Source organism: Solanum lycopersicum, chromosome 8, assembly GCF_036512215.1.
Source record: "Solanum lycopersicum chromosome 8, SLM_r2.1".
In the NCBI taxonomy this organism is placed as follows: Eukaryota; Viridiplantae; Streptophyta; class Magnoliopsida; order Solanales; family Solanaceae; genus Solanum; species Solanum lycopersicum.
The window spans coordinates 2,214,983-2,238,222 of NC_090807.1; the positions used below are offsets into that span (position 1 = coordinate 2,214,983).

Sequence of the window (23,240 nt, forward strand, 5' to 3'; positions counted from 1 at the left end):
TTTCCCCTATTTCTTTATTTTCACGGGGAGGGGTGGTTTTAGGTGAGACATTTGATTGTATAGAAACTGAAACAATACTCGAGCACGACGAATGAACTACCAATTAGTCTGTCTTCTAACAGGCTAGAATAAATGCTACAACTGGGATTCTTCAAAAACAGATCCAGCAAATTGAGAGTTCTTCAATAATTGAAAAAGGCGGTGATGCTATTAATTATCCCAAATCAGAATGTGAAAAACATTTGACAAAGAGAACCTGTGTTATTATATTAGGAAGCATGAAGAGAGGAAAACGCAACACTGCGAACAACGATAGAGATGTAAATGCCCTTGCTGGTGTTAGATCTCCTCCGAGCAGGGAGAACACGCCAAATGAAATGACAATCACCACAACAGGAATACTGTTCAGAATGAAGCTATTTAACTGAAATAAATAAAAACAAAGAAGATATCAGACTCAGGTCAAGAGGAAAAAAATGAAGGAGAAATCAAGAATGCTAAGTAATTTTTTAATAGCAGTATTGGTATTCCTTTCTTCTGACAGCAAAGACCAGCTGTGTGCCAAGGTGAAGCAAACTGTTTGCATTCAGACAGTTTCGTTTGTATACAAATAAACATGTAAATATATGGTCTTAGGTTAGGGGCATGATGCTACTCGACACTCCAAAAATGCTACTGCATCTGTGTCGGGTCCTCCAAAAAAGGGACTACTTTTGGAGTACCAAAAATGCAGCTGGTGTTAATTTTCAAGAGCCCGAGCCATAATGAGGGGCAGTATAGTTGATTCAAACTTTACTCTTGGAGTAAAAAAACATATTGCAACTCTGCTTAACCTCCACAGAAGGAACAATAATATTTCCTTTCTGAAAAAAACAGAAAAGTCTCATTACATACCGCTCCCAGTAATTGTGCTTTCCTATACCAAGACAGCTCCTCATTTCGAACATCTTGAACCTTGGACTGGAAACTATCCTCCCATGCATAAGATCTGAAAAATACATATCACTACAGTTACAAATCATTGAACTGGATAGTACATTTAGGGGTTTCAAACATGCTTCTGCGAATGAACTATACTTGACTGTGTCCATTGCAGCCAATACTTCATTCATGAGACCAATTCTCTTGTCTGTTCGCTGTAATCCTTCTTTCGTCAGTTTCTGCATCTTGCTTATAACAAATGTCTGCATACCCCAAATGTTTTTTCATTAAAGACAATAGCAAGAGAACTTCTCATAAAAGAAAAGGAAAATAGCAAGATAATCCTGTGACATGGGAATGGAGGATATCAAGAATAGTTGTGCATACTCTAAGCACACAAAAAATGGAACGAGTAGAAAAAGAAAATGAACACTAAATTTACAAGAATTAAATAGTTTTTAACCTAAATCCTATGCAGTCCTTTTTTTTAATCAGGTAAATTAAGAGTTTCTTTGATAAATGTATCCAGTAGTTCCTGAATTACAAGCTACTCCACCAACAAAAAAGAGTTCGCTACACAACTTATGCAATCCATTCTGAGCGATATAAGGCAGGTGAATCCTTTACCGGTGAAATTATGGGCGAGACTTTCAAACTACAGGTAATGGAAACAGTAGGGTACAAGTCCTGCTCAAACAAAAGTTAATTGATATAATAGGGTACAAGTCCTGCTAAAGGATATTCTACGTCTGCATACGAAATTCTTTACTTCAAACATAGAACCATCAATACCCTACAATCAGCACCTTTGATTCCAGTCAACATGGAAAATAGACCTGTTACTTGTATCCATCATTATCTCTCAGTCTCTCACTAAATACCTTCAACATCAAGCACTCATATCTGAACCTCCTCCTTTACTGTAAAGGATTGCATCAAACCAGTTTTCTTGGGCACAAGTGATACTCTAGCCATTAAGACATTCGTCAGTACCTTAAAGTAGCCACCATTACTTTAAATGATTTACTCGCATAGTTTTGGAACACATGTCATATTCCAGTCAGGTAAATGACTTTCACAATGACCCATGTTGACTAAAATTATCTATTATCTTTATACAGCTTATATGGGCTGTTTCCCCTATTACATAACTATATTACCCCCTCCGTTTCAAAAAGAATGGCCTAGTTTGACTTGGAACGGAGTTTAAGAAAATAAAGAGACTTTTTAATCTTGTGGTTCTAAATTAAAGTTATGTCAAATGAATGCCATTTAATTTTGTGGTTATAAACATGCTACGTGGAAAGTTAAAGTTAAAATGTTGCCAAAAAAGGAAAGGGGTCATTCTTTTTTAAACAAACTAAAAAGGAAATAGGGACATTCTTTTTGAAACGGAAGGAGTATATTTGATAACCTTCAACTGAATAAAACCATTTTGGATAATCCTATTAAGCATAAGCACATGATCCGCAAGAACTCGGGTGTAAAAGCATTTGCCTTTAATTACAGAAACAACTCTTTTTCTTCTTGTTACTAGAAAGTGCTCTTCCTAAGCATTATCCTCCAAATTCAGGTACAAAATGAAAAAAGTGGAAATATCTTCAAGACAACTGTTCAAATGTTGTAACGTGAGAAGAGGAAAAGTAAAGTTCCTTACCTGTATGGGAAACATAAGAACCAACAGAAGTGCACCAATAAGAGCTGCAACCCCCAATAGCTGGTAAAGAAGAACCAACGCAACAACGATCCGAAGAGGAGCTGACCAAATAGTATGAAGTGACTGACATATTTGCTGGAGAAATAAGAAATGCACCAATGTCAACACAGCAAAACAATCACATCTAAAACCGGATTTTTTTTAGTCTAGGCACAGAGAAATTAATAGGATATGCATCCTCTTCAACAAGGATGTTCACTGCCATCTCTTTACACCCTATGAGATCCAGAAGCTTCAATTTCAGAGAAATTCATGGTTGAGAAAACATGTAGCATAGTAGAAAAGAAAGGAAATGATTGGGAAATAGAAGAGAAAAATGACACTGTAAGGTCCTCCGTGATAACACTCAAGGTATCACAAAGTAGTCCATTAGGCTTTTGGCTCATAGAGAAGGAATGAAGCATATCAGTAGAATTGTCTATGGAGAGACGCGTGAGTAATTTTCTAGAGAATGTGATTCATGATGTTGTTACCTATATTGAGCATGCTCATCAGAAGACAGTCAACACTATTGACGTTGTGTATGCACTCGAGAGACACTAGAACTTTCTATGGTAAACCCATCAAGAAAATCTAGAATATGATTCCAGCATGATTTTTCTGAGTAGTAGGGGAAGAAAGGAACAGCCTACTAATCCAATACTCAAGTCGACATGTATTTTGTTATTCTATAGTTGGTGCAAGCGCTCCCCTGTAAATTGCCCCAAGACCTTTTTGGATCTTGTTAGCTCTCTAGAGTTATAGCTAGTATGTTTTGGAGCCAACACCTTTTTTTTTTATATAATTTAGCATCCTTTTGTTCTTTTACTTTGCATCTTCTTGATGCCATCAATGAAATTTCTTTACTTCATTAATGAAAACAAGAACGAATACTATGGTTGCCAAGGGATATTTTTTGGGGACTCTATTTTGGTGTGATTAGTGTGGTTTCCTATAGGAGCCACAGTAGTGATATTGGTTGTTTTGTAAGTTGAAATTGGTGAAAGTTGTTTTAGAACTTTGGATACTTGCTCTATTTCAAGGAATCTTATTGACTGATTCAGTTACATAAAAACAAAAGCAAGAAAAGTTATTGACTGGTGGTACACAAATGCATCAAATGGTAACAATAGTGTGTTCAGTAGATGGGTGTACCATTTCATCTTAATAATTTTAACTTCGAAGGAAGCAAATTTTATGTAATGGTACGCACTGAACTTTGAACCCAGAAACTGTGTACTTTTATACCATGTCAAATTGTGTACCTCATCGAAAGTGTAATCTTATAGAGGAAGAAAAACTTAGATATTTATTCCATCTGCCAATGTATTCAGTCAACCTTCAGTGCTCCCGAAGGAGAGTTATCATCAAGTCTGAGATCTAGCAAAAGACATACTAGCTAGCACAAGCAAAGCAGTCAGTATCTTAAGATGCATTTCCATGCAAGTCTCCAGTGACGCATATCTTATGACCTTATGTATTTACTGCGTAAATTCAATTATATCCTGTGACACAAATAACTAGTCGCAATTGTGATACATTCAGGATTCTGAATTTTCTTGGATAGCATCTGATTCATAATGGTTCATGCCTGCAATGATTGTGATATTGATAGAGAGATGAAAAACAAAATTACTTCCAAGGATTTAGTTTGATTGTCATAAATTTTTTGTACTTCTGTAAATTGATTTTTCTACATGAAAACGACATACCAAGTGTAATCCCACAAGTTGGGGCTTCTAGCATACTTTAAGCATTTTTTTAATGCATTTTCTTAGTGATGTTATGTTGTGTTGCTCGGACTCTTCAAAAGTAGTGTATATTTGGAAAATCCGACACGGGCCGCTGCGGCATCAAAAGTGAAGAGTCTACGCAACTAAGATGTTATGTGTCTTATGGTACAAACATGTTTCACAAATGGGCATATACAATAAGAACCAATTCAGTAAATCAGCAATCTCTTATCCAGCTAGAAAGTAATGTCATCAAATATTCAACTTGTAAAAGACTGCAGAACCAAGTAATATCAATAGTAATACAACCAACATGCCTGAAGTGCTTCAGAATCTGTTGTCATCAAGTTGGTTATCTTTCCTGATGCAAAATTCTTCCGACTTTCATGGGTTAACCTCAAAGACTTCCGGAAAACTGCTGCAATCTACAAAAGCAATTGAACTTTATCATGATCCTTCTACAAGCTCATCAACGATGATCTATGAAGTTCTAGAATTAGATGGGAACTAGTTGATAAGTTCTATATTCTATATTAGCAAGGACACAGAAAGATACTGCTGTTAACATTATAAGGAGTCTACAAGAAGCAATGAGTACCAAAATTGGACAAAAAAGAAATTGGCTTTAAATAAATTACTTGGTTGCCAAATATTAGCATATAACTACAGTCTATTTTGTGTTAGGTGACTATGGGCAAAACATAGTTCAAATAAAGGACTATGGCCAAAACATAATTATAAGTACAGGAGCCGGTGCTTCCTACGAATCCTGATAGCTCCTAAATAAGAAAGATCTGACATCCAAGCCTTGCATGTCAGGTAAAACATAAAGGAAAAAAGAATAAGCATCATAACAAATACTATCACTTGAAATTATACTTCATATATAAGGGAGCACAGAAAATGGAAATAAAGAAGGACGAAGAAGATTGGTGATATATCCAATTGTGTCGCATAATCCATAAATACAAGAATCAATGTCACCTCTAGATGTAACCTAGGCAAAACAAAGAAGAGGGGATTATAGAATGTAGAAGGAATCTGAATTACCAAAGTAGATCTCAGGCGATATCCAACACGCATGACATTCTGAAAATACTGTGCTTCACAGAGAACACCAACCACCTAGAAGAAAATTTGTACTCAAATAGTGTCAGAACCACAGTTACATACTGAAATAGCGTCATCCAGAGGCCATGAGAGGAGGAGAGTCAGCTAAAGTTATTTAAGGGAAAAACTAAGTGCTCTAATCACACGCTCAGCAGGTAAAAAAGAGGGAAGAAATAAAGAACATTAGCGAGGAGGAAGTTTAGACATATAGCCTCCAGCTATATAATTTCTTTTAAATCAGACCAAAAAGCCCACAAACATATGGCAGCTACACATCAAGTCTGACTATAGGTTCACCAAACACTGGTACTAGGACCTTTAAGCATGCCAAATTGCTTGATGTTTCCACTGCATAAGGTTTTGGTTTTACAGAGTAAAGTCCAATGCAAGCAGTCTGAAGAAATTTTTAAAAAAATTGTCGAATACAGATAGACCAAAATAGAGCATAAGCCAGTATCTTGGAGTATCCACAGGTTGGTATAGTAGTCATACCACTCCAATAAAAATCGCGACTGCATAGATGTAGCCTATCCATGCTGGATCACCTCGTTGCATAGACTGTTGGATGGAGATACAAGGACTATGATTAGATGTCAGAAAATTTTAAAAGAACAAGACTGAAATCATAAATCAGATCATTTACAAACATGCTCATGTCGAGCATGGACATTGTTTGTATCGAAAACTACCACTTATATAATCTAATTTCACATAATGACGGCAATTGACTTTGTTGACCTAATCATGCACATCAGAGAAATGTAAACAATAAAGAAGAATATCACCACATTGTGGGAAGATATTAATTCATCTTGGTTCCTGACACCAAGGACGCGTCAATGCATATCAAGTACAAACAAAATGAATCGCAATTCAAAGAGTAAACAATAAGATTCATTTATAAGCATATAAAATAAGATTTATAGCCAGCCAGAGCAAAAAAGGAGGTAATGACAACAATGATCTATAAAAATAACAATAACGACATGATAGTCTCGGGCTTCTAGAAAGTTGGTAATCACTTAAGAACTTCTCCAAAAGTTCCAAATAAAACTATTACGGAACCATAAATGCGCCAAGGCTGCTGCAGGATCAAAACAAAGAGAGATATCCTTACTACATCCCTACTTGCCTCCAAATACATGAAAACTAACTAAAAATATGTGTGTTTTTTGCAAATCCTATTATCTACACTGCAGCCTTTAACCCACTTTTCTTGTCATACACACAACCTCCATACTTACTGCTGCATTCCAAATGCCAAATACATGATAAGTTAGGTGGAGATCATTCTAAAAAATTTTGAAGGTGAAGCTATAAAAGGATTAAATTAAGATGGAACCTAAAACTTGTTAGGAGTTCCTAAAACTTCATCACCAATCTACAACTACTCTTGTCACCAAAGGTAATATAATATAAAATATGATACTAAAAGACATTGGTAAACCATCTTTTTTCTCAGGCCACAAAAGGGGCCTGGTTAAAAGTCCTTACAATTATCAATTTGCCGAACGTGCAATTGTTTTTTACCTGTAAGAGTTGGTTTAGAATGAGTGGTCCAATGAACTGGGACGCATCATTGCCGATCTACATGTTGGAAACAAACAACAAAAAGTTACAAATTTGGTATTTCAACAAAATACTCACAAAGCAAGAAAACAAGTGCAACTTCAACATGATTTCAGTATGCCTATAGTTCATCCAGTAGATAAATACATAAATTTGTCAGACAACAGATGTTGGTGTTTACAAAGTCAAATTATCTAAAAATACATAATATTCTATGCACGCTCTTCAGAAAGCTAAAAGTTATGTAAGGTGCTAGAGAGAAGGGAAAAAGGAATGAGTAGATATAGAACTATGATGTGCTGCATACATTAAATTATACACATGTGCACATGAATGTGTGTCCCTGCATCTCCATGTTATTGATGCGAGCAATCTAAACTTATAGATATATCTAAAATTATTATAATAATAATAATAATAATTACTACTACATATACAATAAATTCCACAAAATGATCTAACTTCCATTGATTAGTGTCCCTAGTTTTCTTTTTCTTTTTTTTTTATAACCGAGAAATCCGTCTGTGACCCGCCCTTTGGACCAATCACAGTCTTCTAAACTCGGTAGATAATGAGTACGCCCTTCTACCCTTCTCCACTTAAATATTGGGTTTTGCTTTGCCTGGTGTGGGGCTTGAATCTGCGACTTAAGCCACAAATCCTCCACCTTTTTGCCACTTGAGCTAGGCCTTGGGGCCCCCAGTTCTCCCTCAAGATCAAGTACAATAACTCCCATAAACACACTATATATACATATAATGTGTGTGAGTGTGTATATACACACATATAGGATGTTACTAACCTACTACATTCACGTAGTAGGTTAGCACCGTACCCATTTATGTTTCCCCAAAATGCCCTTATTTTCTTCCTTCCAGCACAAATTGTATGGAGTTTTTCGTCTTTCTCCAAAATATCTTTCTTTGCAATTCCAGTCGACACAACTCTGTGGTGTCCCTGCATCAATGCCTTCCCAAGACGGGTCTGATTGTTACAGAGGATATTTTTGGCACTTCCGATACATCACAACAGAAACTAGGATTCTACAAGTTATAACTTTCAGAGATGGGTCTATTGGAGTTGGACCCACAAGCAAAAGGGCGCAGGTGAAATTCAAACCAGTAATACCACATCTGATCATATTCTGAGACATTAAAATCAACATTGAAACAAATAATGGAGTTGAAGCATCCATCAATGGTGCGAAGTGTTCGACTTTATTGGCATTTGTAGTTTGTTGTTACTGCTACCATGAAACATCAGAACCAATAATTGGTAGCTGAGAAGTTAAATTCTTTAATGGGTAAACAATTAGAAACTCTGTTACTTTATTTCATATCAGTGACCATGGCGGCAACAATTGGAGTGGAAGACAGCAGAACAATGGGGAACCGATTGGTGTTACAGTTTAGAGGGAGAAAGTTTAAGATTTTAGTGTGCTGACTGAAAATATTATGTGCATTTAAGGAAGTTGAAAAATGAGTACAATCCTAAACTAATACATAAAGGTGGTAGGTTAGCGAAATTCCCTACAGGATCATAGAGTTTTTAATATGGAAAGGGCACATTCCTTGCAAATATGGGTACTTCTGGACATTAACTATTAAAAAGCACAGTTACTAATACATAAGCATAAGCCAATATTCAAACATGCAATATAGTACTCTGGACTTCAATGTAATAACGAGAAGATATAGATATGGTTCCAGAAGTGAGCCTCCTAAGTCCAAAGATCAAACTTGCCCACTTCCTTAAACTAGTGACATTAAAGTCCATTTCAAGCAGACAAGCATAAAGCTTTTACGTGATGCATTCTGATTATTATTCTCTGACAAAATTCAAGAAGTATTAATAACCAGACAGGATGCAACAGGAGAACCAACTTACCTTCCAGAAGCCTCCCCACCAAAACCTGCAAAAGTTGAAAAATGGCAAAATGCTTAGTTACACAAAATATCAACTGATTGAGCAATGTATTCTTGGTATATAAGAATAATCAGCAAACGAGAAAGCACGAAACATTAGACAACGTATTTACCTTCCTCCAAGACTACGGTTTAATGCTCTTAAAAGCCATGGTTTAGGTCGTTGAGACTCCTCTGCCCAACTCTTTTGAAACCTAAAGAGTTTATCAGAGTGTTAATACATTTGCTTCATCGAATTTAATTTGATTCCTTTTCCCAATAAGTAATTCACTTCTTTGGATTAAATGAAATCATAAATAAAGAAAAAAGAGAAGAGCACCCTTACGAGTTGTTTAGAGTTTCAGTCCGATCCCAAGTATCCAGTTTCCACACATCCTTTTCTGTTAATGGTCTTTTATAACCAAGTTGCATAAGAGGATTCATCCATGAAAAAAGAATTTCTGCATAAGAAAGTAAGCGGCAAATATCAGGTCCCTTGTAGCTGCGTGCTGATAGAACGGGGGAAATTGATTACAGATATGTCATTCATTTATACCTCTGTTTCTTCTGATAAGTTACTCATACACATTTTTCTTTCTAAAATAAGTTAAGGTAATTGCATTAATTAGGCACACCAAGGTGGAACCAACAGCTTTATAATACACAGATTAGTCATAAGCTTCAAAAAAGAATCTAACTATTATAAGCAAGAGTATCCTCTCTTGACACTAAAATTACAATAAAGATACAAACTAACTCTTACACTCTATGGAGAACTGTCGACAGCTTTAGAACCTTGTCTAGTCTTTCCCCTCCGAATAAACAATCAAAAGTAAAGAGGGGACCTACGCCTACTTTCCCTGCTTCCTTAATTCTATTTTCTTCAACCTCCACTTACCAGAGGTCCTCTTACAGTTTTAGTATAGAATGGTCATACCCATGTATACTGAATAAGAAAAAAGGAAAAATCCATAATTCTTTTGTTCATCAGCAGTACAAATGCAAATACTATACATCTTCATTATGACTTTACACATAAAGTGCAAGCTCACAACAATCCTCTTCCACCTTAAATTTTGTGACGGCTGCATTTAGGCAGCCATTCCCAAAAAGACACCTTTCGCACCTGTGTTTTCCAGATGGAATTCCATATACATCTTGGGTGACATTGTTGAGAGGCATGCATATAAAAAAAATTGATTATGATTCATCCCCTTAGACCTTTTCCATAGCATACTTTTCTAACCAATCATGGAGTGTGTGACTTCACATTTTCATGGAGAGGTCTATATGTCCCAGATCCACATCTTGAAGATATCTTCTGATACATAAATTCAGATTCATTTTTGAGGTAATAACTAAAGCAGATTAGCTACCATTGTCAGTTCCTTTTTTTTTAGGGAGCAGAGCAGACAAATAATGAACCAAACCAAATGATTGTTCTAGAATCGTGAGGAAACAATTGCTCCCAGTGATGCAGCAGAACCGAAGGCAAATTAGAATATAAAGACGCAACACCTATAATGCAAACAATCTATGTTGCTCGAACTCTTCAAAAATGTCGACGGGTACGAGTCGGATCCTCCAAAAATAGTGTATTTTTGAGGATCCCACACAGGTGCAGCGACATTTTTGGAGAGTTCGAGCAACTTAGCAAGCAATTATGGAAGCATGGTCACAGAGATCTGAGGGCACAAATATTCAAGGGATGAACACCCCAATCATAGGCATCAAACCAATAGTAAATACGGTTACCACCCCCACTTCAAAGTCCGTGAATTCGAGAAGATAAACTTCCCTTACATTATCACCTTCCACAAATCCATCAAACACAAATATATAATTTAAGGCAACCCTTGAGTTTATTCTTGTTAGAAGCATATATATGTCTAACTATCTATAAGCATTTAAACCCAACCTATGAACCTGGATAGCAATGACTACTTCAAAAAAATTTAAATCTTAAAGGGTTTTCAGCCAATGTGATATAAGTGTGATGAAGTTCATAAGTGGACATAAACATCCATAGACAGATATCACATCACTAGACAAATGTTATTTTCTCAAATGATGTGCACCAATAATCTGGTCAAATACTCAAGTTCCCATGATCTGGCCCCCAATTGGGAAGTACCTGAATTCCTAAACAGCCTTAATATGTGTTCATGGCATAATCAAAGTTATGAAGGATGTCAAATCTAAATAATCAAGTGCTTGAGAAAATTATAGATACATACGAGAAAGTATGTTGGCGTGCCTCTCGGGACAAATCTGCTCGCCTTCAGGAAGTTCTTCATATGCAGTGTTGTCGAAAGAGTCACTTCGAAGTGGAGAGTACCCGGGATAAGGATCCACATCAGGAACATAAAACAGCAAGAGCAATCCAAACAATACCTGCACGGTAGAATCAATGAGATTGGACTCGGTTTTATTATTTAGAAGTTAAAACCATGAGATCCAATAACATAATAAGTAAATTGATTCCCTCATAAGAATAGATACTTTACTTCAAGAGTGCAAATTGGAAATCAAATATAGCATCAATCCCATGCTTTAAGAAATACAAGCTATCTTACTAATGAAAGGTTGAATTATTCAATTATTTATTTAGCCCAGGGATAGACACAGCGCACTCCAAACATCGAGTGCCTTCATGGAATGATGGATTTGTCACCTCTAGTTTGCAAGCTTCATTTGGTTCATCCTTCAACATATTTTGACCCAGGATTGTGTAAAGAGAACTCATATTCTGGGCTTCAATTGAGTGGCATCGTTCAGTGGGGTCTTGGTTGTTCCAAACATACCATTCAAATTGATTGAGAACAACTTCTCACAGTTAATGGTTTAGAATGACAACAAGTGTCAATTTATGTCAAAAGTAGTGGAATGAATCCTTCTAAAACATTCTCACTAGAATTGGTAACTAAGCAATTACTGCATGGTTTCTGCAAGATGTTGGCAATACTAATAAGGAATAACAAGGAAGCCCGATTAGTGAATATCCCCAACCCATTTGATATTCCCTCTGTTTCATTTTGCATCTTGGTTCGACTAGGCAGGAAGTTTAAGACTATAAAGAGGACTTTTGAATCTTGTGATCTTAAGCGATAGTGTGTATAACATCCAAAATATTCCCTTCAATCTTATAAGTGTGTGTCATTAAGGGTAAACTGAAAATGTAGGAACTAGAACTCTGCAAATATAGAACCATGGCATTTCAATTTATTTTTTTGAAACAAGACTAACAAGAAAAGACACATAAATTGGAAGGGGGGGAGCAGTTGCAGTAAAAATTTTAAATTTGGCAATCGACTTGACAATTTGTGTATGTAAAAAGATGTATAGTTTGTGGAACTACACACAACTATAGCATAAGTAGAATGTCTGTAACTCATTGCTTATAGCCGATGTGAAAACTAGAAACTTTCCTTAATAGTATGGGACCTTATTGATGACACCATAAAGGAGTTTTATTGCCAGTCGCATATTATAATTACCTCATGATCTTGGTCCTATTTGATGAACTTGTGTTGTATTTCCCTTTAGTTAAAGCAAATTAAAAAATTTAATTCTGAGTGGAATCTGTAACTGCTAATGTACTCACAGATTCCAAATTTTCCTATTTCAGCAATCATACCAAAACCATTATACGAAAAATCAAGCTTGTTCACTATGCTGCTACTAGTTACTTTCACTGCAAGAAAAGAAAGAAAGGACTAACCAATGCCATCTTTAAGAATTCAGAAGTATCTGAACTATAAACTCTGGAAATTATTAGAGTTTCTCTGTTCTAGAAAATTCCAGAAACATGAAATATGAAAGATAACAGTGAAATAGAGATAAATAAATTAGAGACTCCAATAAGGTAAAGCGATTTTTACTCCACAGGTAACCCGCAGTGGGTTCCAAACTTCATTTTAATCATTAAGCTTACTTTCCTTGTTTATTCTAATGCCTACGTCCTCTCGATTTTGGGTTTGCTTCCTAAGGCCAAGACAGCGGATTTACATGATTTTAGACCCCCAAGCAAAGATTTTCAAGTAACATCTCTCAATAATCACATAACTCTAGAGCACATGAAAGATTTTATAGCAACAAACCTGGACAGCAACCTCACTGATGTACAAATACAGTACTGATCTGCACATAAAGATAGACAACTATAATTAGCAGCAAAAAGGAAGATGTGAATGAGCCAACTAGTGTGCATATCTGTTCATATCAGAGATTCAGAATCTATGAGCTTTGGAACTTTAAACCTACAAAGAAAATATTGAACCCTGATATGCTACCTAAACATCAACCAGAAAAGGGAGGCATTAAACAGTGACAATGCTCGGTCTCCCACTATTGTTTTAGCTTCTTTCCATAAATATCTTCATCAGAAGTACAGCAGCAGCTTACTTTGAGGACCTTCATTTTATTTTTTTTACTTTGCTTTACTAGAAAGGAATCACTGTAGACAAGCAGGGGATCATTCCTCAACTTTCAATGAGGTTTTTAACTCTCAATAACGATCTTCATCAGAAGTACAGCAGCAGCTTACTTTGAGGGCCTTCCTTTTTTTTTACTTTGCTTTTCCAGAAAGGAACTACTGTTGACAAGCAGGGAAATCATCCTTAACTATGAATGAGTTTTTAAACTAACTTTTTTTTTTATTTGGTAACATGGAGTTCTTGAAGTACAAAAAAGAGCAACAGGTTTTTTTTTGGGTGCCAGGGTTTTCTGTGAGGGGGGCACGGGGATAAAATCATAACCTTAACTGAGAAAATATACTCATGGGGGAATTCACAAGATTTTGCTTAGGATGCAGTTATATCTTTTAAAAAAAATGAAAGCTCACTAAGAAACCTAAGGGGGAGGGGGTATAGAGGAGTGGAATTAGTACAGTAGCATTTGGCAATTTCAAGCATATCGCGTAAAACTACTCAAGTGCTTACTGACAATAACACCCATTATACTCTGGTAGCAAGACAACAACATCAAATATGAGAATAACTAACCATATGCACGCGAAACCTTCATTTGTTGTATCAGTTCGAGAACTGTCTAAGGGGAGGAACAACTTACTCATTATAGTACTCTCTCACAGGCAGGATAAGATTCAGCATCACCACATCCCCCACCAAACAGTATATTACTGCAAACCGAACAGACCACCTGCCCTCACGGATATACACCTTTGTCTCAACAACAGTCATCACCAGTATAGAGAACCAAGCAAGAACCTCGATTGTCAAGGAAATTATCTAAAGAATGATAAGATGACAAAAAATTAGAAGTGAAATAAGATTAATTTTTTTCTGTTAGAATTGAAAACATTGTTATTACTGGAACACATTGGGGTCTCAACTCGTTCTCCAAGAAACAACTCTCAGTATATTTTACATCATCATCTGTCACCATTAAATGGAACAGGAAACAAGCAGATAGCATAATGTCAAACATACCAGCACCATTGGTTTAAGGGTAACTGCAGACCAAGTTACCTAAATTACAGCTCATAAAAGAAGGAAAAGAAACTTATGCAAGAAAGATCAAAATATCATCCAGAAATCTCAGCAAGTAGTAGCTACAACATCAGATACGTCGAATTGATACAGAAAGATTGGATAAATTAGATGTGTATCATTCTTTTTTGTTCACACTTCTTTTTTTTATTAATTTTAAAAGTGTTAACAAAACAGACCTTGGTTCTAACTCAACCCCATAAATTAGCACATCAGGTAAAGCTAGCACAGGAGGTGAGGATTGCCCAACACCATATAAGGAGGCATATACCTCATCCCTCCACCAATGTGGCACACTTACCACCCCAGCACGCCTACTAGAGCATGGACAACATAACCCCAATTTTGGACACATAATAACATGGATGGTTTGCTTCAAATATCATGTTAAGAAAACAGACCTTTAAGTCTTGACTCAATTCCAAAACTATATCATGAGGTGAGGATTGCCCAAAACTACACACTTCATTGAAAGGAACCTACCTCATATGGGGCAAGACCAGGCTGGCCATCTATGTTCAAGGCTGATATTTGCATGACCAATCTAAACAAGGGCTCAGCAGTGCAATAAGCAGCTAAAAGACCCAGCAAGTAGTTATAGTAATTTGACCTCAAGCGGAACCTTTGGACTGAAAGATCTTTCATCATTTTCCATACTCTGTTTAAGCACAAGGCCAAAAGGACTAGATAAGAAACAGATATAACCAGGGTGTTTGTTCCACATGGGGTATAAGCTCCAAAGGCATTTTCCACAGCCTTTGACCACACACCATTTGCCACTGGCTGGCAATACCAATCCGATGGCTTGAAAGCCATTATAAGCAATATCCCGTCTAACCCTCTACAAGCTCAATACTTTCTCGTACTCCGCCTCTCCTTCAAATGAAAATACTGTGCCCCTGCATCACCCCTATAATTAACCTGCAAGAAAATAAGCTCATTGCTCAGTATATTATCCACATTTCACCCTTTTCGGAGTTGTGAAAAGATTTGACTATGACAACTGCAGAATAAAATTATCAGCTTTATTTGCAAGATATATGAGAGGGGATTGTACAGTATAGGCAGCAGGTACTGTCGCACCCCAAGTTACTCAGACTTTCCAAAATTGCTGTCTCACCCGTGTCGGATCCTCCAAAAATGCCCTACTTTTGGAGGATCCGACACGCACCTGTCAACGTTTCTGAAGAGTCTGAGCAACATAACTCACACCCATTGCATCCGTCTATAATACCAAATAAGCAGTTGAAAAATTCAAAAAAAAAAAAGAATTAAACTAAACCTTCGCTAGAGACTTGTAATGGGTATAGAATAGTCCACACTCACCTAGTCAAAATCTTGAATACACCACGACTCATTAATTATTTCTCCCTGATCTAAACTTTCAACGAACATCAATACTACCCAATCCAAACCCTATCTTGAGAAGTCAATTAATAAATCATCTTTATCCATATATTTTTGTTTTCCATGGAAATGGGAACTTCATGACATCAATTTATTTTCAGCTTTTAACATCACTTGAAAAAGATAAGGAAATAAAATAAGCTAAAAAAGTCTTGAAAAAAAAAATTGTCGAAAACAACCACTTCATAATTGTAATCTCAACCCAACACAAACTTCTGAATATATAACGCCCAAAAACAACCAAAATTCCTTGTGTGAAACCCAAATCCTTCTGGTAGTAATTCCAGCTACTAAGCAATACACCACCAAAAAAAAGTAAGTGCAGCAAATGGGGCTGCTCCTCCCTTAACCAAAAGTCTCATTTTCAAGCCTGGATATGGAAAAATGGGCCCAACCTAAGTTGCTCGGACTCTCCAGAATTGTTGCCGCACCCGCGTCGGATCCTGCGCAGGATCCGACACGCCGCCAATGACATTTCTGAAGAGCCCGAGCAACCCAGGGCCCAACTCAAATACAGACTAATCAAGTTCCAATGCAGGTATCAAAAGCAATACTATAAAACAGCTTATAGTACAATTAATATCAATCCCTCAAACTATAAATTACCTTAAAAGATGAATCAAATCAAACAAAAGTCCACTTTTTTCCAAGACATAAACTTCATAAATACTTATCATCTAACATTTATCTTTCACCATTAAACATAACCTAAACAACAACAAAAAAATGAAAAAATTTAAGCTAGATTTAAAGTCTTTAAACAAAATTACAAAAGTCAACCGCTTCAAATTATGTATCCAAGTCCAAAAAAAGATCCTTAATTGCCCAAAAACAACATCAACCCAAAAGCAGAAACTAAGCAATAGATTCAAATATTACACTAAAAGTAGTATTTCTTACCTCAAAATATGAATCAAAACAAAAGTACACTCTCTGAACCAGTAAAGATTTACACAAACAAAAAGAAATACTACAAAGCAACCATTTTTATAGGTAAAAAAGGTGTCTTTTTCAGTGGGGTGGGTGCTATTTGGGGAGAGGACGAAAGGGTAGTGAAAGATTCTTCTTGTAACAAAGCCATTCAACAAATTGATGATAGAATAATGATTTTGTGGATCCAAATATACATTTTTTTGGGGAAAAAATAACAAATTAATTAATTAAATGAATTTTTAAAGCTAAAAAGGAACAAAGTCATAATTTTATAGCTTCGTCAGCCATGACATACCAACTTTTCTCTGGAAAATTGGAAATTGATAAAGTCCAAATCACTTTACATACGAATTTTGATGTGATCTAATCGTTATTTTTTTTAGATGTGTATAATATAAATAACTATATATTATACTTATAGTTTATAAATTTATTATTTAAATTATTGATATGTGATAGTATATATAATGACGAAGAAAATATAATGTAGTAAAGTTATTGCAATTTTTGAAATAATTGGTAGACTATAATAGTCATTTAAACAAAGTGTAGATGAGCTGTTTAATGTTTGGAATGAAATAAATTACCATATTTTATGAGATTAATTTGTTTCGAACATGTTTTAATTATTTCGGGGAAAAAGAGTTAAATTCATAAATGGCTTGTTTTAGTGAAGTTTTTTTTTGGACAAAATTGTTTTTTAAATCTAACAAATTAAATGAAGTTTAATATTATAATTTGTGTCTTGATAAAAAATTAATGGAACTAAAAATTAAAAATCCCTGATCTTTTTTTCCTTTTTTCTTTTTTTCTTTTTCTCTTTTCTTTCTGTCTTCTTTTCTTTTCTTCTTCGTCTTTTTTTTATTTCTTTCTTTTAAAAAGAATATATTTTCCCTATTTTCTCTTTTCATTTTTTAATTATATTTTTCACTTATTGAGTTAAAAGATTACCTATTTTAAATATTTTGCACTTTTAAAAAATAAAATTTATCTCTAATTTTAGTGTCAAGGTTCAAGACAAAAAAAAATATTCAATACTTACTGCTGTGAAATATATATATATTTGGATTGGTTTGAAATTATAATTTTTATTTTAGAGGTAATATTTTACTCCAAAAATAATTTAAAGAACAAGTTACGTCTCATGGAAAAGAGTTAACACTGTTATATCGTGTTTTAATTTACGAGATGCTTATGCTTTATAACTTTCGCTATAACTCTTGCTTCAAAGGCAATACTTAGCCCAAGAACCTTTAAAGAACAAGTTACGTCTCATGAGTGAGAGTTAACACTATTTTATCGTGTCTTAATTTATCAGATGCTTTATAAAGATCGAAAATTTTAAATTAACAAAATACGCTTTATGGGAAAGACTTGGCATTGTATCTTGATCTAACAGATGTTATAAGTCTCGTCTTAAAAGACAATTTTGCTCTACTTAAAGTAGAAAGATGGTTATTTTTTTTATAAAAATTTTATTATTAGGGACAAAAAAATCAAAACCATTACATATTAGGACACCTTATATTTTTGGATGCATAAAATTGACAACTAATAAATTAACTAATGTCATATGAATTAAGATGTCATCCAAAATTAAACTAAAATATTTCTTTCATAATTCAATCGTTTTCATAGTGTCATTTTACTATTGCTAGTCCAATTAAAACTTTTATTTGTGACTTGTGAGAGAGAAAATAAAGTCATTATGGTCAACGCACGAGTTTTGAATTTTATTTGCAAATTAAAGTGCCACAAATTATAAAAGATTAATTGTTATAATATTTTTTTAGAGTTAAATGATAATAATTTTGATTATCGTTTTTTATGATGTATATTTTATTAATTTTGACTAATATTTCATGATGTATTTTTTTATATTAATATGCAAAAAAATAAAATTTATTATACTCTTCATATAGATTTTAAATATTAAATTTTTTTGTTATAAATATCGAATTACTTTAAGTTAAGATTTTTTTTTTTTTGGTAAACAAAAGAGATATTAATATTAATCATACTCTTTCGTTGTATATACATCATAAGAAGTTGTTGATGTATTTGGTATAGAAGAGCAAAGCCATCAAGCAACTATTTTGGTCAAAATATTATGAATATTTTTAAAGATTTTGACATTGTAAAATGTTGATTATTATAATTTTTATGAAAAAATTAAATTAATTTGATATTAATCTGATTTCAATATGAACTGATTATACAAGTTAATTTATGTGTGTAAGTTATTTTAAATTTTTAAAATATATAATTTTCATAAAATAGATGAAAATTTAAATGTTTTCTCAATTGTATTTATAAAAACAATAATGACAATTATTTCATAAGAAAAGGTAAAAGAATGAGAAAATAATATAGAAGGGAAAAAAAGATATTTATTTTTATTTAAAAGTCAATTAAGTTTGATTTTTTTATTAGAGAAAAGACATAAAGTCATCATTAAAGTTGTACTAGATTTTCAAAAGCCACCTTAACTTTGTGGGTGTCCTATTACCCCACAAATATTTTGAATATCGCTATAAAAGGGTCATTTAAGGTCATTTCCACACCTAGTCAGACGTGCGTGAGGCTCACGCTTATATTAATCCGACCCGATTCGTTTAAAGAAATGATAGTCACATGTGATACACGCAAGTTATATCTATATTTCCATTGAATCTAAAAAACTGTTCCTAAATTAATTTGTCTCCCCATCAAATTTGCCATTTTCACAAACATTTTATTTATTTAATAATATGAAATCCTTTCATTCAATCTCTATTTATCCCTATTCTTTCCGCTAATCAGATCTTTTTCTCGCTTCAGTATATAATTATTTTTTATGTGATTTTTTTTCTCTTTTTTGTTTCTCTTTCTTGGTGTTGTAATTAGGTTTTGCTTTGATAATTGTCTTTCTAAGTTTTTGGGTTGAATTTGGTTTTAGTATTTTCTCACTTGGGTGTGAACAATTTTTGCTAGGTTTGAGTTTTCTCAGTCAAAATTATGATTTCGAAATACAAGAAATTTGAGATTTGATTGTAGTTTTTGATTGGTTTTTCTCCGCAAAAACAAACTTTCACGCGCATGTTGTGCGTGTTCACAAGTCGGGTGAGAAAATGGGTCAAAATGGCTCTCTTACAACGATAGTTAATACTTTCGTGGAATAATAGGACATCGATATAGTTAAGATGTCTTTTTAAAAATTCGAGATAACTTTAGGTATCACATTATGTCTTTTCTCTTTTTATTACTTTGTTACAAAAAAATGATCATACTTGCTTTTGTGTTTTCAGAAAAGAGCTATATTTATCCATCGTTATATTTTTGAGATATATTTGCTTTCATATTCAACTTTAGGTACATATTTACTCATAATTAAGTCTGATATCCTCACATTTAGTATCATATGTGGCGCTTATATCACATACCTGCATGGATATATGATCCTTTTCGGTTTTTTAAATCAATTCAAACGAATTTCTCCTCTTTTCTCCTTTTATGGAAAATAAATAACGTTATGTTAAAATATTAACCGTTCGTGTTAGGATTTGTCCTACATTTTCTACCCTATTGAAATTTTACATTATTATACTCTAATTTAATAAGATTTTCTTTGTGGAGAATGTTTGATCGTTGAAAAAGATAATTCCCATCTTAGTTTACATTTTTTTGAATTTATAAATTGAAAGAGCAGTCTTTTTCATAATAACACAATAGCACCATTTTTCTTTTATATTGATCAAAACATATTATATATTATGCTTCTTTTAGTTTTTTATTTTATCATCTAAAATTTATCATTATTAATATTTACGATTATTAACTTTCACTTTAACCTCTGATTATTTAAATTCCAAACATATGGAATTTAAAAAAAAAATGAGATTTAAATTTCATTATAATGGTAGCATATGGCTGTCGTGGGGCCCACATTTGATCATAATTGATATATATTCACAAGTTGCTTTACAAATTCAATAATTAAAAAATAAAAATAAAAATATATATATATATATATTCACAAGTTGCTTTACAAATTCAATAATTAAAAAAAAAAGAAGAAGGGAGCTATGGAACTACTTGAAAAATACAAAGTATGAGAACCAATCGGATAAAGATTCGGTCAAGTATAATAGGTCAAGTAATGTTTAATAACCTTATAATTTCATGACATGTATATTATATAATAATTTATGATTGAGGTTTATTTAAATTATATATACTAATCTGAATAATAAAAATACAAAGGTGTTTACTATTTTTATTTTTTAAAACTATCGAATAAAATAATTAAGTGTATATACAAAGGCAATATTTTTTTTTAAAAAAAAATCAAGATTGAAAAAAAAAATTAATATACGTGATTGAAAGTATTTACATTATCAAATTGAGTTTTATCGCCAACTCTCAATCCGCATACCCGTCAATCTCAACTTTGTTTTCTTTAAAATATTAGCTTGAGTATACTTAATTGCTTTATTTGATAGTTTTAAAAAAATAAAAAATAATTGACAGCTTTGTTGTTTGTATTATTAAGATAAATATATAATTTAAATTTATTATTCAGATGAATATATAATTTAAATGAAACTCAATCATAAATTATTATATAGTACACATGGCATGAATCTATAGACCATTAGACATTACTTGACCTAATTATAATTGATCGGATCTTTATCCGAACCAATATGTCATGAATAATTATGGAAGATTTTAACTCTATGTTAAATAGTGATATATGATACTATAAATGTTTTTTAATTAACATGAAATGTGGAATAATAAACAATGAGGAAGGAGAACATTTTCCAAAAGAAAATTGAGTATTTTTATCAATAGAGATCGATTGAAGAAAATTATTAAATTTTTTTATCTTTTTTTTTTAAATATTAATGTTTATATTATGACTCTTACATAATTATTTTTCATTATTTATATTGGAGCTCAATTAAATTCAGATTCGTGCTCGAAAGTCCCATAATAAGAATAAAACGCTTCCTAACAAAGATAACGCAATATCCATGAATAGGCAAATCTAAAACATCTGATTAAGAATAAAAGAATACTTACTACTCTACGACAATCTTATTAATTAATGTTTGCACAAACTCTCATCAATTTTCTTTTCATGCTCTTTTAGATGAAATCCACCAATATAATTTAATTACTCTATTAAATCATCCTTAAAAATGTAAAAGACAAGAAAATACACTAACAAGTTGACGATTTACCAATTAATAATTATTAATAATAAATATACACATTGAGTTTGTCCATATATATATGCATGTGGAGATTACATGTACTTTGATGGACACGTGAATGGCGAATTTAAAATTAAATTTTTTGAATGCTTTAATATCATTATAATTTATGTGTTAGTAAAACTTTTAACGATAATTAGTAGATAATGTAATATTCGATTGATTACTATTGATTTGAACAATACTAAAGATATTAAATATAAATATATAGATCAAACACGAGCTCTAAATTAATATTTAAACTTTACTTTGTTATATTATCAATTCAAAACTTTAAAAAATACGTAAGTTTGATACTTTTTTAATCAATTGTGTATGATAGCTCAATGGTCAAGTAGGCGCATTTGCTATATATCTAGCAATTTTGATGCTATATATAAGACCTTCAAATTCAAAAATTAAAATTGAAGTAATAAAATAACGCTTTTAATTGAAATCAATCTATGCCAGTTTCACTATATATATATATATATTTATGTTTTTTCTCGATGTCAACAGATACACATGCCCCCACCTACGCAATATAGATCCACCTTTGTGGGTCACTACTTAAGAATATCCTGTGCTAAGTCAGATTGTGTATCGATTATGTTGATTTATGGGATAGAGTTAGGGCCTGTTTGAATTGACTTATGACTTATGATTTATAAGCTAAAAGCCATAAGTTAGGATTTATAACTTACGACTTATTTTTGTTATTTTGTCACTTTTTAACTTTACCCAAAACACTTTAAAACTATTTAAAAACTATTTTGGCTTAAAAGCACATAAATAACAAGTCAATCCAAACGAATACGTAGTGTTACATTCGCTGACTCAAAAGTCAGAGTATGTACGAATTATGTCGAGTTATGAGATAGAGTTAACGTTACATTCATTGACTAGAATATCAAAAATCATACACGCAAGATAAATAGAGTAAATACAAAGAAATACACGAATTAAACGTAGAATATAAATAAAATAAACTCGATAACTTCTACCGATCAAATAATAGTAATTAATTATGTAATTACGTTTCTTCCGTAAAAAGTGTATTACTCCACAATTTTAATGAAAGGAAAAAACTTTTAATTCAAAATAATTCAAAAAAAAAACAAACAGCGCGGGCTACACCATTTAACTTAACCACGGTTAACATTAAACTCGTAATTTTCGGAGACAATATTAACCATAGTTAATGGCCCGAATTAATT

At 33.1% G+C, this 23,240-nt stretch overlaps 1 protein-coding gene across 2 annotated transcripts in view; it reads right to left on the bottom strand.

Annotated features, from left to right (window-relative positions):
- Positions 1-17,165, bottom strand: part of ABCC6 (ABC transporter C family member 6) — a 28,455-nt gene extending 11,290 nt beyond the window's left edge. Inside the window, exons 1-16 of one of the 2 annotated variants that reach the window (XM_069287697.1) lie at positions 17,079-17,165; positions 14,927-15,364; positions 14,004-14,182; positions 13,034-13,073; positions 11,171-11,327; positions 9,280-9,394; positions 9,068-9,148; positions 8,917-8,941; positions 6,991-7,047; positions 5,953-6,018; positions 5,401-5,475; positions 4,668-4,775; positions 2,579-2,713; positions 1,078-1,184; positions 895-988; positions 257-424 (exon numbers count right to left, since the gene is read on the bottom strand). In XM_069287697.1, coding sequence (XP_069143798.1) covers positions 257-424; positions 895-988; positions 1,078-1,184; positions 2,579-2,713; positions 4,668-4,775; positions 5,401-5,475; positions 5,953-6,018; positions 6,991-7,047; positions 8,917-8,941; positions 9,068-9,148; positions 9,280-9,394; positions 11,171-11,327; positions 13,034-13,073; positions 14,004-14,182; positions 14,927-15,259 — 1,740 coding nt within the window. In that variant the 5' untranslated portion in view covers positions 15,260-15,364; positions 17,079-17,165. Of the gene's footprint in view, positions 1-256; positions 425-894; positions 989-1,077; positions 1,185-2,578; positions 2,714-4,667; positions 4,776-5,400; positions 5,476-5,952; positions 6,019-6,990; positions 7,048-8,916; positions 8,942-9,067; positions 9,149-9,279; positions 9,395-11,170; positions 11,328-13,033; positions 13,074-14,003; positions 14,183-14,926; positions 15,365-16,750 lie in introns of both variants that reach the window. The other variant, XM_004244484.5, reaches the window with a different exon arrangement.
- Positions 17,166-23,240: the final 6,075 nt, after the last annotated feature.